The 13,378-nt window shown below is 41.1% G+C and overlaps 1 protein-coding gene across 3 annotated transcripts; it reads right to left on the bottom strand.

The window, feature by feature from the left end:
• Positions 1-450: 450 nt before the first annotated feature.
• On the bottom strand, positions 451-12,381 carry trim33l (tripartite motif containing 33, like). 3 transcript variants are annotated; one of them, XM_064945800.1, is made up of 15 exons: positions 11,541-12,292; positions 11,251-11,440; positions 10,059-10,174; positions 9,796-9,931; positions 9,327-9,447; positions 8,965-9,081; positions 5,941-6,055; positions 5,675-5,821; positions 4,501-4,612; positions 2,102-3,648; positions 1,757-1,956; positions 1,505-1,607; positions 1,299-1,367; positions 993-1,127; positions 451-846 (listed from the first exon to the last, which is right to left on the bottom strand). In XM_064945800.1, exons 2-15 carry the CDS (start codon positions 11,438-11,440, stop codon positions 592-594), a joined length of 3,363 nt encoding a protein of 1,120 aa, XP_064801872.1. In that variant the 5' UTR covers positions 11,541-12,292; the 3' UTR covers positions 451-591. The 3 variants fall into 3 exon arrangements, with proteins under 3 accessions (XP_064801872.1, XP_064801873.1, XP_064801874.1); XM_064945801.1 differs by lacking the exon at positions 11,541-12,292 and adding an exon at positions 10,597-10,652 and having other exon boundaries at positions 11,251-11,338; XM_064945802.1 differs by lacking the exons at positions 451-846; positions 993-1,127; positions 1,299-1,367; positions 1,505-1,607 and having other exon boundaries at positions 1,765-2,012; positions 11,541-12,381.
• Positions 12,382-13,378: the final 997 nt, after the last annotated feature.

The raw sequence follows: 13,378 nt of genomic DNA on the forward strand, positions 1-13,378 counted from the left end.
GGGGTGATGGTCGGATTTGTGTTTATCGTCGAAGGAATGAGCGTTACACCGAGGCCTGTACTCTGGAGCGGGATCGATTTGGAGGTGGAGGGTCCGTCATGGTCTGGGGCGGTGTGTCACAGCATCATCGGACCGAGCTTGTTGTCATTGCAGGCAATATAAACGCTGTGCGTTACAGGGAAGACATCCTCCTCCCCACACCAGATACTTACTGTTACTTTTGAGTTGACCCCCCCTTTGTTCAGGGACTCATTATTCAATTTGTTAGTTACATGTCTGTGGAACTTGTTCAGTTTATGTCTCAGTTGTTGAATCTTGTTATGTTCATGCAAATATTTACACATGTTAAGTTTGCTGAAAATAAACGCAGTTGACAGTGAGAGGACGTTTCTTTTTTAGCTGAGTTTACTATCGTACAGTACAAAGGCTACAGTAATGCATAGTATATTGCATAGTTGTTACAAATGTGCAAAAACAAAGTCACACACAATCCCTTTTGTATTTAATTTAATTTTAAAAAGTACAATGTCAGTTGTATATAACTGACTAACAACATAGCATTTCTGAGTCTCTACTTCAAATGGCCATTTTTCAGTCTGCAGCCTTTTTCATTTTCTTCATTTTAGTTTCAACTCTGACCTGGGAGTGACGTTTCTTAGCTTTTGGCAATTTGGTCATATTCAGCAACTCCCTCATCCTCTTCAGAGACTCTGCAGCCGTTGGTTCCCCCGTCTCAGTCCAGCTGCTGTTAGGGTGGCTGAGGAGGGAGGGGTGGAGAGCTGTCCCAAACACTTCCCCTAACTTCCTCTGAAAGCTGCCCCGTAGCTTGACAACCAACTCCTGGTCCTTTGAGATAATAAAAAAAATACACATTCAATGTAATTTGCCTGATATTTTTGTCTGTAAATTCTCAGGTAATTTGGTAGTTTAGCAAATGCTTTCAGTAGTGATTTTTTTTACTATATAAATAACATTTTAGAAGATGTGACAACCTTTGAGTTCATCAACATGGTGTCGAAAAGGACCCAGACGTCAGAGACAAATTCGGAGGGGGTACGGTAAGGGGGTGATCGATGTTGTAGCAGCCTTCCATGTATGGAGTCAAGACATATTGAATCTGAGGGGGGCTGAAGAGACAAAAGTATGAGAGCTCTCATTATAAATGTGCTAAATAATAGCAACAGATAAGATTATTTACAAATATCACTAATGCCATTGAGTTACAATAAGCCATTTTGGTCAGGACGGAGTAATCATTAAAAAAAAAACATGTTTTTAATTATTATTTTCATACACACCTCAGCCGTGCTGCAAAGGATGTTTCTGTCATTCTCACACCTTAGAAAGAGTAGGAGATGCTCACATTTCTGTTAGCAAAGAAAATAACAAGATCTGGTTAATGCCAGCATTGAATCTAAGAGGTTACAGGGTCAAAAGTTCAATTTAAATGCTATCCGACTCAGCAGGAGGATCCGAATTCAAATGCACAACGGGTGAATCGTACCCTCTGGTCTGCTAGGCTGAGGCACATAGTCCTGTGCCTGTCATCACTGTAGGGGTCTGTGGTGTCGGCCAGGTCCTGACAAAGTGAACACTTCCACTCCTCCCTACCAGAGGGGTAAACAGACAGCACACATCTTTAACACAAGGAACTCAAGACTAGAGTATTCCCCTCAATATCAACTCCACCAAACTGGAACTTTACACAGAAACTACTACTTTAAATATTTAGGGAGATTATTATTATTATTATTACCAGAAGGAAGGACCAATGGGTGGGATATGACAATCTTGGTGGTAGCCCCTCCCACACTCTACACAGAATAGCGAACCGCCAACAGTGTGACAGGCCGCACAGGTCACATACTGGAGCAGTGGGGGACTCTCTGGGGAGGACAGGGCCTTAGTCCAGAGGAGGCTGTCTGACTCTGGTGGTGTGATGTCATCACCATGGGACTGCCACAATAGCGGAGGGGATAGATCATCATCATCATCATCATTATCTTGCTAAGCTAAAAAGGACAACGCAAAGTGCTTTATCACTAACCTTAACCCAGACTTTAAATCAAGAACAAACCATGTAGTGCAGCAACGTGCTTACCTGGTGGTCTTCTGCAATCTCTTGCAGAATAATCTCATCTTTGCTGGCCCCTTGGACAAGCAGGAACTGAGGTAGAGAGCATCCGGGAGTGGGGGTGGAGATGGGAAGCCGAAACATCAAGACCCTGGGTTGCCAGGACCTTGAGTTGTTAACATTGTTGCTATTGGTCAAGCTCGGTGGCTGGGTGGTGTTGGGTTGCCTGGTTGGCATTTCAGTAGCCACCACCGAACCTGTCCTGGTGGGGAGTGGAGAGGGTCCCTCCAGTAGCACTCTAATGCGTGTTGGCAGCTCAGTTCTCCAGCTATTCACACGCCGATGAAGTGACCTGATAGCATCCTCATGTTGTTGGTCATAAGCTATCTTTTTATTGTTGTGGGGGGCAGTATGGGCCCTACCCACAGAAGAGGGTTTACTGTTAGGGTCCGTGTCAGTTTCTTCTTTGGGGTGGTGGGTGTGGGTTAAGACACTGTAAGAGAGATGATTAGAGGTCCTCTCAGTAGACAAAGTCCCTGTGAAAGGCAGATCTGAAGAAGTACTGTCCGAGCAGGCAGCTGCCTTTCTATCAGCCCAGGCTGATGGGACCTCCAACTCCATAGCACTGTCTGCCTCTGTGTCAGTGTCCAATTCAGTGACAGTAGAGGTGGGCTCGTTCTCCATGGCCTGAGAGTTTGGGTCAGGGTCTGCCAGACCAGTAGGAGGCAGGCTTCTATCACAGGGGGAGTCTGCTAGGGCTTTCACCGGGAGGACAGGGATGGGGTTTACAGAGGGAGGCTGATGGAGGATCCACAGTAGCTGCGATTTTGGAAACTTCCTTTTCTGATGCTGAGCTACGGCTGCAGGAGAGGACGAGCCAGAAGGTGGGTGGCAGATCTCTACAGGTGAGTATGAGTGGAACGTCCAGGACTTTCCATCCTTACCTCTCCGAGATCGTCCAGGTGGAGGAGTTGCCTTGAACATACCATAAAGTCTAGGTGTGGCCTCGATCAGTGGTTGGAGAGACGGGGAGGTTGGAGGCTGAACAGGGGATAGCTGGGCATGGTTGGTGGGGACCAACGGTGACTGGACATGAGGTTTAGGGACAAGTGATGGCTGGGCAGGGTTTGTGGGGACCAATGGTGACTGGACATGAAGTGCAGGGACAAGTGCTGGCTGGGCAGGGTTTGGTGGTAGACAGAATGGTGGATTATGTATATTCAGGGAGGGGTGAGATGGGGCTAGTGTAGATGGGCAGGGCTGGGGTGTCACAGGATGGCTCAATGGAAGGCTTGAAGGGGCGTGGACAGGCAGGGAGCGATAAGGAGGAGGCTCACGGGAGGTGGAGGGCTGGGAAGTTGAGGGCTGACTGGGGGGGTTGGATGGGGCAGTGTGAGAGGGGCGTGGGGGCTGAAAGACAGGGTTATGTGGAGGAGGAACAGAATGGATGGACATGTTAGGAGCACTGGAAGAGGTCTGGCCAGAGGGAGCATTGGGTCTTTCTTGGTTTTCCAGGGGGTTGTCTTGACTAATATGTGATTGGGCAAAGGGAACAATATCACCCAAAAGTTTACCTGGAAAAAAGGAAGAAAAATAATACTATCACAACCAAACAGTCTCAAGCTTGTGTCCTGGGGTCCCCATTCCCAATGACAAAATTCCTTGGGGTGATTTCGGCATTTTATTTTAACAACACTAAATGGGCAATACTGGACTACCACACTATGTGGCAATCAATGCTAAAACCTTTTTTTATTGATTTAATCTAAGAATTGTGTTAAGATCAAAGCCAGCACATTGTAGGGGAAGGGTACCAAAGACCCACCCCCTTGTTGATTAAGGGGACCTTAAGACTCATATGCTTGCTACAGGCCTTATAATAGCAGGTCTCACTATTATACTGTTACTATGTGTCTGAACTCTGCCACTATACTTTGCATAAGCTATCTATATTAGTCATTGTGGTTAAGACCTAGCTGTTGCAAGAATGTGCCTGCAGGCTAGGAGAGACCGGAACTAGGTAAAGTAAAGACTGTCTAGGTTGGCCATTTTGATCTCGTGCGACAGTGGAAAATGCTGATGACACTTAGAATTTAGAGAAGCTACTGTTCTAGGTATTTGCATTAAGGTAACCTCAACTCATTGGACATATACATTGACATAGGTAATCACACCACCAGGGAGTGATCACAGGTATTTAATCAGTTGCGCCCTTTGCTTGGTCGCAGAACTTACTCTCAGACATACATGCTGTGTTTCCATTGTTAACGTCTGTCTGCAATTGCATTAATAAAGGTTTGATTGATTTACTTAAAGAAGATATTGTCTGACTGCTGATTTCACCAATAAGCCAATGATTGACAAGGAACAAGGAACCTACCCTGACAACAGCCTACATGAATAGGAGATCTAGTATCTTGACTTACCAAAGGATGCTATTTGTTTCTTGAAGTCATCTGTAATCACCAGCTGCAACTTAAGCATGGTCCCCGGGGGCTCAGTACTCTGAGTCAAGAGATGCTGTAACTGGGATCCAATCTGTGGAGTGAGAGGAGCATATGTGGATAGGGTTGCGCACGTGTGTTGATGTGATAATGTTTGTGACGCAGGATTGGGATCAATTTGGAATTTCTGAATTTAATTCAATTTTGAACAATAAATTTGAATATAATTTGAATTGGCCACACCCCAGAAAGCAACATTTGAATTTGAATTGGAGGAAGTAACATTTAATTCAAACTAGAGGTCGACGATTATGATTTTTCAACGCCGATACAGATAAAATAATTATTTGTAATAATGACAATAACAAGAATACTGATTTAACACTTATTTTAACTTAATATAATACAGAAATAAAATCAATTTAGTCTCAAATAAATAATGAAACATGTTGAATTTAGTTCAAATAATGCAAAAACACAGTGTTGGAGAAGAAAGTAAAAGTGCAATATGAGCCATGTAAAAAAGCTAACGTTTAAGTTCCTTGCTCAGAACATGAGACTATATGAAAGCACACATACCATTTCAAATATTAGTTTGATTATAACTCAAAGATGTAATTTTGTTTGTCATGAGATGTTAGATTATTCCCTTCCATACTGCAGTGTTTGACCTAATGCATTCTGGGAAATGTATGGTTATCTAAAAACATTAAGGGAATGATTAATTATTATAGAAAACCCACAACAGGATCTTAAAATATTTCCAGACCACTAATTATTTTAAATGGTTTTAGGAGAATGACATTTAAAAATTAAAATCTTCAACCTTATGCTACATGGTATTTTTAACCATACATTATGTCAAAAACATTTCTATGGTGATTTGTTGGAAAAAATAAGCCATTTGAATTTCATTTAATTTTATAGAATTAAGTTCTACTTCCTTCCGTTCATTCAAATCCAATTCAAATTCTGCTTCATGTGGGGTGTGGCCAATTCAAGTTCAATTCAATCATTTAAATTAAAGAGAAATTCACAACTCAATTCAGAATGAAGTGTCTTTGGGGGAGATGGGGGATAAGGCACTCTCATATAAGCCAAAAAAAATAAAAAATGTGTGAGTAGCTTTGTACAGGCAGAACAAGTGGGTTCCTACCTGCCCTTTGTAGGAAAGCAGGGCAAAGAAGTCCTCCACATTCAGGGCTTTCTCAGCAAAGTCAGCAACATAGTCCTGCCTCTGCCCCAGTTTGTTTAGTGCACTCCGTCTCGTCTCGATCCCTGCCACCTCGGCATTACACATAGTCTGGGTGGACATGAGCAAGCATTTTATCGACTCTGCCTGAGAGCAAAATCACATGAACACACACACGCACACTTTCTTTAGCTTTCATGGATTGTGTTAATCTTGGATAGCTAAAATACCTCTATGTTGTTGTAGAGCGACGTGGCTCTCGATTTCAAGAGTTGAACAGTAGCAAAAAGCATTCTCTTCAGGCTCTCCCTCAGCTTTGACTTGAGTTGTGTTATGTCTAGCAATCTGCAAGTGGGAGAGAACATGTGGGTATTTCCACAAAATGAATGCCTTGTGTTCCTTTGATATATACAGTACCAGTCAAAAGTTTTGACACACATACTCATTAAAGGGTTTTTCTTTATTTTTACTATTTTCTACATTGTAGAATAATAGTGAAGACATCAAAACTATGAAATAACACATATGGAATTACATAGTAATACATTTTATATTTGAGATTCTTCAAAGTAGACACCCTTTGCCTTGATATGACAGCTTTGCACACTCTTGGCATTCTCTGAACCAGCTTCATGAGGTAGTCACCTGGAATGCATTTCAATTAAAAGGAGTGCCTTTTTGAAAGTTAATTTCTGGAATTTCTTTCCTTATTAATGCGTTTGAGCCAATCAGTTGTGTTGTCACAAGGTAGGGGTGGTATACAGAAGATTGCCCTCTTTGGTGAAAGACCAAGTCAAAATTATGTCAAGAAGAGCTCAAATAAGCAGAGAAACAACAGTCAACCATTATATTAAGAAGTTTAGGTCAGTCAACCCAGAAAATGTCAAGAACTTTTAAAGTATCTTCAAGTGCAGTTGCAAAAACCATCAAACTCTATGATGAAACAGGCTCTCATGATGAACGCCAGAGGAAAGGAAGACCCAGAGTTACCTCTGCTGCAGAAGATAAGTTCCTTAGAGTTACCAGCCTCAGAAATGTTAGCCCAAATAAATACATCACAGAGTTCAAGTAAGTGACACATCTCAACATACAACTGTTCAGAGGAGACTGAGTGAATCAGGCCTTCATGGTCGAATTCCTGCAAAAAAAACACTACTAAAGGACACCAATAATAAGAAGTCTTGCTTGGGCCAAGAAACACAAGCAATGGGCATTAAACTGGTGGAAATCTGTCCTTTGGTCTGATGAGTCCAAATTTGAGATTTTTGGTTCCAACCGCCGTGTCTTTGTGAGACGCAGAGTAGGTGAACGGATGATATCTGCATGTGTGGTTCCCAACGGGGAGCATGGAGGAGGAAAAGTGATGCTGTGGGGGTGACACGGTCAGTGATTTATTTAGAATTCAAGGTACACTTAACCAGCATGGCTACAACAGCATACGCCATCCCATCTGGTTTGTGCTTAGTGGGACTATCATTTGTTTTTCATCAGGACAATGACCAACACACCTCCAGGCTGTGTAAAGGCGATTTGACCAAGGAGAGTGATGGAGTGCTGCATCAGATGACCTGTCCTCCACAATCACCAGACCTCAACCCAATTGAGATGGTTTGGGATGAGTTGGCCCGCAGAGTGAAGGAAAAGCAGCCAACAAGTGCTCAGCATATGTGAGAACTCCTTCAAGACTGTTGGAAAAGCATTTCAGGTGAAACTGGTTGAGAGAATGCCAAGAGTTTGCAAATCTGTCATCAAGGCAAAGGGTGGCAACTTTGAAGAATCTAAATATAAAATATATTTTGATTTGTTTCACACTTTTTTGGTTACTATGTAATTCCATATGTGTTATTTCATAGTCTTGATGTCTTCACTATTATTCTACAATGTATAAAAGTGTAAAAATAAAGAAAAACCTTGAATGAGGAGGTGTGTCCAAACGTTCGACTGCTACTGTAAGTAGAACTTGTGCACCAAAAACCTGTTATATTAAATGAAGTGCCCTTTAATATAGACCACAAGTCAAATTAAATAAATCATATTTTCATTATGAATAAAGACTTGCTAAAGTACCAAAATTCTGCATATTGACATGTCCCTCCGTGCACCCTCTGTGAAACCCTCCATGCACCCTCCGTGACGTCTAGGAAGATTTTAACCTATTTAACCCCAAAATTTCTCAACATTCTCACCATCATTGTAAAGCCCTAGTTATTTTGTTGCCTTGACAAACGCATTTCTGAAGATTATTATTGATTTCATGTCATTAGAGATTAATTTACGCCTGTCCCTCATTTTAAGGTCATCCATGTTACTGTACTCTCGTTTTAAAATGGAGAAACAATTCATTTAAAAAATTTTTTTTTTAAAGAAACATTGAACATGTAATTGTCAAATTATAGTGTAAAAGCAGGTGAGCTTGTTCTATTATTTTTGGCCATTTTCTGGTGTTTTGTGATGGATAACTGAGTGGGACGAGCATAACACGTCAACCTGTTACCCATGGATAGACAGGCTAGAAATGTTTTAATTTCAACAACAAAAAATTAAGCTTGCATTCAATTGCCCCTCCCTGTTGCACACAACAGGCTTCCATTCCTCCGTCACAATTGGACTTATGATGAAATCGTCAAACCTGTTATTTATTTGAACCATAATAGGCACTTACTATAGTCATATTCCTTTATTTAACCTCGAGTTGTTTTTTTATTAAGTTTTAATGGCCGAACGGTAAAATTAGGTGAAATCAAACTTTTTTTGATCAAGTTACACTTCTCAAAAGGCACCGAATTGGTGGAACGTCCCATGTAATAAAATGTCTAGAGGATCATCCACATCAAAGTTTGTCCAATTCAAGCTACATTTCATGACATCTATTGTCTAGATTCCGCTAAAAACATTGCCTCAATCCAAAATTTGTGGGCAGGATATAGCACTTTTGTCTAGGTATTGAAGGCATGGACCCGGAGGTAAACCCTAACCAACCATATAATTGAATACACCTGCACAGATGCTCAATCTTAGCTGTATTTGCTTACACTGACAGCTTCAATATGCAGCTGCAGTCTTTAGAAACTAACCAAAAACATCCTACTATATTCAGCTGAAGGTTTATGTTCCAACTAAGATGCAGAGGACGCAGTTTTAAACAATACAGCAGATAGAATATTTACTTCTGTGACATGAAGTTCATGCCCTGTAACAAGAAACTCCTGTTCCAATATTGTACTTTCATTCCAGTGTAATTGACTAGTTATTACCTGCCGTCCATGTCCAGGAGGCTCTGTTTCACTGCAACTCTCTGCTGCCTCACTCTCTGCACCAAGGACTGAAGCTGCTCTTTCTGGCTGACCATCGCCTCATGGAGGAACTGGAAACTGCATGGGAATGGAAGAGGAGACTCAGGAGAACAGGAGAAGAGACTTCGGCCCTGTTCAAATGCTTAAAGAATCCATCTTGTCCTCCTCTCTTCCTTGAAGTAATCAAGTGACTTTACCTTATTTTTTTACCTATCGAATTGTGTTTTAGCGATTACTTCCAAGGTAGGTAAGGATGATTCTTCTACAGTATTTGAACTTTCCATGATACTGTGACTATATTTATTATATGCAAGGAAACTTACCTGTGGTTCCTGTGATCCATTAGTTGGCAGTCTCGACAGGTCAGCTGATCGCAGGTCAAACAGAAGAGCTTGATTGGCTCATGTTTGTGTGTGGGACAAAACACTGTGGGAGCGGAGACTCCTAAGGGGGAATACAAAAATATGATACATTCTAGTATATGAACATGCTATGTCAGTGTCCTGGTATTATCAACAAGTGTTTGATGGCCGTGTCTGGCTCAGTCGACCTCTAAGTCAATGTTTGGGAGGCCCATGTTTTTTTGTGTGCGCGTGCGTGTGTAGTGACCAGATAATAAAATAGAACTTGAATATTACAAGGTGTTTGCATAAGATGGTATGATGTTTGAAAAGATATTTGAGCAGAAAAGATGTCTGTGGATAATTTAATCAAATTCTACATGAGTAGAAGTCTCTGAAATGAATAGCCATAGTGCTCAATAGTATGCTATTGAGGGTATATAGGGCAGACCTGTTGGGGGTTGGAGCCGGATAGTGTGGTCCTTCGTGACCTTCACTCTTCTGTGTGCAGATACACACTCCGAACACAGCGCCTCTCCACACTCCACACACCAGCCACTCGCCACGAACCCCTCACAACAGGTACACTGCAGTCACAGACGTGATGATGGAATACACCAAATTTCTAAAGGCATTCACAGGCTATGGGAAAAGCATTATTATTATCCATTATTATTGATGGAATTATTCATATTAACCCCCAAAGTGTCTCACCTGGACATTACCAGTCCAGAGATCGTTGGAAGAGTTCTTAATAAAGAGATTATCTTTGACTTCCAGAATATTAAATGGCATGTCACAGCACGGACATGCTGGAGAGATAGAGAGATCTGGAGAGAGAGAGAAATAGACCATTGTTGTAATGTTGTAACGCTTCCCTTCTCAATGTTTCCTGTCTAAAACACTGTGATTGTCTTGTGGGAGTCTCTGAATAGTCTTTGGCCTCTCCCCTAGATGATGATACTGTGACTTTGGAATTATAAGGTTATATCTGCCAAAAGTCTAGTTATGAGATATTGAGCATTCTCATATGTGGATCTGGGTTGAGTAAAATGGTTCTGATACTGAATCATAAGATTAATTTAATTTCAAAAGAAAAGTAAAGCCATTTAATCGTTAAATGAAGAGTATCCCCTCCATCCTCCAAACCACAAAATGACAAATACAACACGGAGAACTAGCAGCATGGCTAAAGCTTAGCTCTGGATGAGTAAACTGATATATTTGTCTGGTCTCCGATGCCCCTACTTACTAGTTATCCATGAAATCTGGTAAGTTTGTATTTTCAGTGAAATTCTCCTTCAATATCTATATAGAACAAGATAACAAAAAAATCAGGGATGCCTCTCTAATGGGCCTTTAACATGCTCCAAGGTACCTGTAATTTAATTATTTTTGCCATAAAGAGCAGAAGTGGTGGCTAGGAATTATTCAACAAATGTGCTGAAAAAAATCTAAATGCAAAATAGCGTCAGAACCCATGATATGAATAATCAAGGACATGGAACTATTGGTTTTATCAAAATGTATAGTTTTGAGATAGGTAGAGTCCCAGATCTCAAATCTGTTTTGTTATATCTTCCTCTTTCACGACATCACTTTACATCCATTTTTTATTGGAAATGCAGAATTGTGTGATTGAATTGCAAATCCAACCTTATTAAACCAAGTTCAAAGCAAAACTGCTTGTGAAGATAAAACGTCCTATTTTTTTTCGTCGTAAATTGTGAAGAACATCTAAAGAACAACTCTGTGAAGGACACCATCTAAAGTCAAGAGCAACTCTGACTGGCCATGTGAATAACTCGTTTTTTAACCAAAATGTCAGATAGAACATTCCTTATTCCAAAAGATCAATACAGTAAATTCACCAAACCCAGTTGTGTTCAATAAAAGTGCTTCATACCTTTCTGCAACCCTGGATTGACTGGGGGCAGGCATGCTTGACAAATAGAGTGCAAACAGGGTAGAAGTTGGGGATATCGCCCATGGGTTAAAGTTAACCCACAGAGGACACAATTTCCATATGTTCCCGATTCTTTCACTACGTTCGGCCCAAACGGAAAGCCACCTCCGCTTTGCCCGCCATTGTTCATCTGTGTGGAAGAGTCATTCCGGGATAAATAATTTTTAATGAGAGAAAAACGAGCCTTACATTACTAATCATAATGTATACATATTTAAGGCGAGACATACCTCTATTGATGATCGTTCGCACGCAAATGAGGATAAAAACTGTTCAACTGTTGTTGTATTTACCTTGCGCAGGCTCTAAACCAGCGCAAGGTTACTCCGGATATTCTTTCACTGAAAAAAAACTATGGAACGGAAGAAGTTTGAGCATAGTCAAAGATAGTCCAGCTAGCCAGAAACTGCTTTTCCCGATCACGACGGTTGCAGTCGGCGAGGTCCATGGCGACGTTGGCTAGCTAAACTCATGCGCAGAATCACGTCATCTGGTCTAACCGTGATCTTGCGCCGAACTGCGCATGTGCATAAATTCCACATAAATTCGTTTTTGACGAAAATGTGACAGTTTGACACTTTCACGAGGTTAGAGTTATAACATGTTCAACTACTTAAGACATTAACTCAAATGTAGGTGTGCCTTTAGATTTCGATAAAATTAATAGCTAATGAAGAATGTTTTACTTCTCTCATTGAACGTTCGAAGGTGCATCAGATAGTGCAAGCGACTGCCGACTGACTGATTTACAAATCACCTTCCATCATAAATAACTACTCTTTATTATTTGTAGATCAGTCAATTTACCCATGATACGTTACAGTTTTGATCCTATTGAGCAAGGCCATTGACTTCTCGAACCCAAAGTCCAGGCCTAGTCTGCTTGGTCTGTTTAGCAAGCGTTCCTTGAAGTCTCGCAATGTTGCACCTCTGTGTTTAGAAACTCTCTGGTTCGGGTGTTTTGAGCGAGACATTGCCGCATAACCACGGATCTAGGATCAGATTACTCCTCTAATTCTGACATTATCTCTAGGAATGGCATATTATCAGATCCAGAGTCAGTAGGTGGAGTCAGACCTACATAAAGGAGTAGACTGAATAGTGTTGTGTATTCTAGTTTTGGTAGCTTCCATGATATAAGCCCAAAACATGTAACAAAATTAAAAGTTTTATTCAACAAGCAATACAATTATCATGAACATAACACGCATACTATGTTTCATTTCTAGTCATTTTAGCATTAGACATGTTGGTTTTAATAAGTGTGACAATGTAAATAATGAAAACATAAATAGCATGCTATTATCCATAAGAACTGACATAACAATGCAGTTGAAATAATAATGTTGGGTAATTGCAGATGGAATAGAAGACTATAAAGTAAACCTTTCATTTAACCATCGAATAGGCCTACAACTTTATGAACCCCCTCTATGGCAGACACATAACAACCAGGTGTGAACAGCCAGGGAGGAGGAGTTAGGGAGTTAGAATACTAGGATGGGGTGGTTGGGAGGGGCCCAGGTTAAAGTGTGATTTTCTGGGTGGTGTAAACTGTCCCTTAAGTGGTAGGTTTGACCAGCTCCTCACTGTAGAACGCAGTTACACTTGATTGTCTTCTCCTGGCTCCTCTGTCCGTATTGAATGGTGGCCAGTGTCTGGACTAAGTTCCAAAAGTTCTCAAAGGAGACCCCCTTTCCATCCTTCACTCCAATCTGCTGGAGCAGCTGGCTCAAGCCTTGTTCATCTCCTGCTGTCTATTAGAAAGGTTAGAGTTATAAAGTCCAAAAGTTATGGGTGGAGTTAGAAAGATCGGGGTGTGAGCATGTGGGTCTGGGCAGGTGTGATGTAGTTGATGTTTGTGTGATGTTGCCGTTTGTATGTGTATGTTATGTTTAAAAAATATACATATATTGGGAAAAAAGGGTTGAAAAATATAACATCAACATAATTTATGGTCCATATTTAAAGAGAGCCATCCAAACAGCTCTTATTGAACACTACCTCACCCCATCAATTCACCCTCCATGAATCAGTAATGGCTGGATAGATGTAAGAGTGTTGAACT

The sequence above is a fragment of the Oncorhynchus masou genome, chromosome 29 (assembly GCF_036934945.1).
Source record: "Oncorhynchus masou masou isolate Uvic2021 chromosome 29, UVic_Omas_1.1, whole genome shotgun sequence".
Taxonomy (NCBI): Eukaryota; Metazoa; Chordata; class Actinopteri; order Salmoniformes; family Salmonidae; genus Oncorhynchus; species Oncorhynchus masou.

What these genes read in the sequence shown, in the direction of transcription:
- trim33l (XM_064945800.1), bottom strand. Translation starts at nt 11,440, where the DNA reads ATGAACAATGGCGGGCAAAGCGGAGGTGGCTTTCCGTTTGGGCCGAAC. An exon ending in TCTGGACTGGTAATGTCCAG is followed by an intron (nt 9,932 to 10,058) that starts GTGAGACACTTT and finishes CTGTGACTGCAG; the next exon opens with TGTACCTGTTGTGAGGGGTT. An exon ending in TGCTTTCCTACAAAGGGCAG is followed by an intron (nt 4,613 to 5,674) that starts GTAGGAACCCAC and finishes CTCACTCCACAG; the next exon opens with ATTGGATCCCAGTTACAGCA.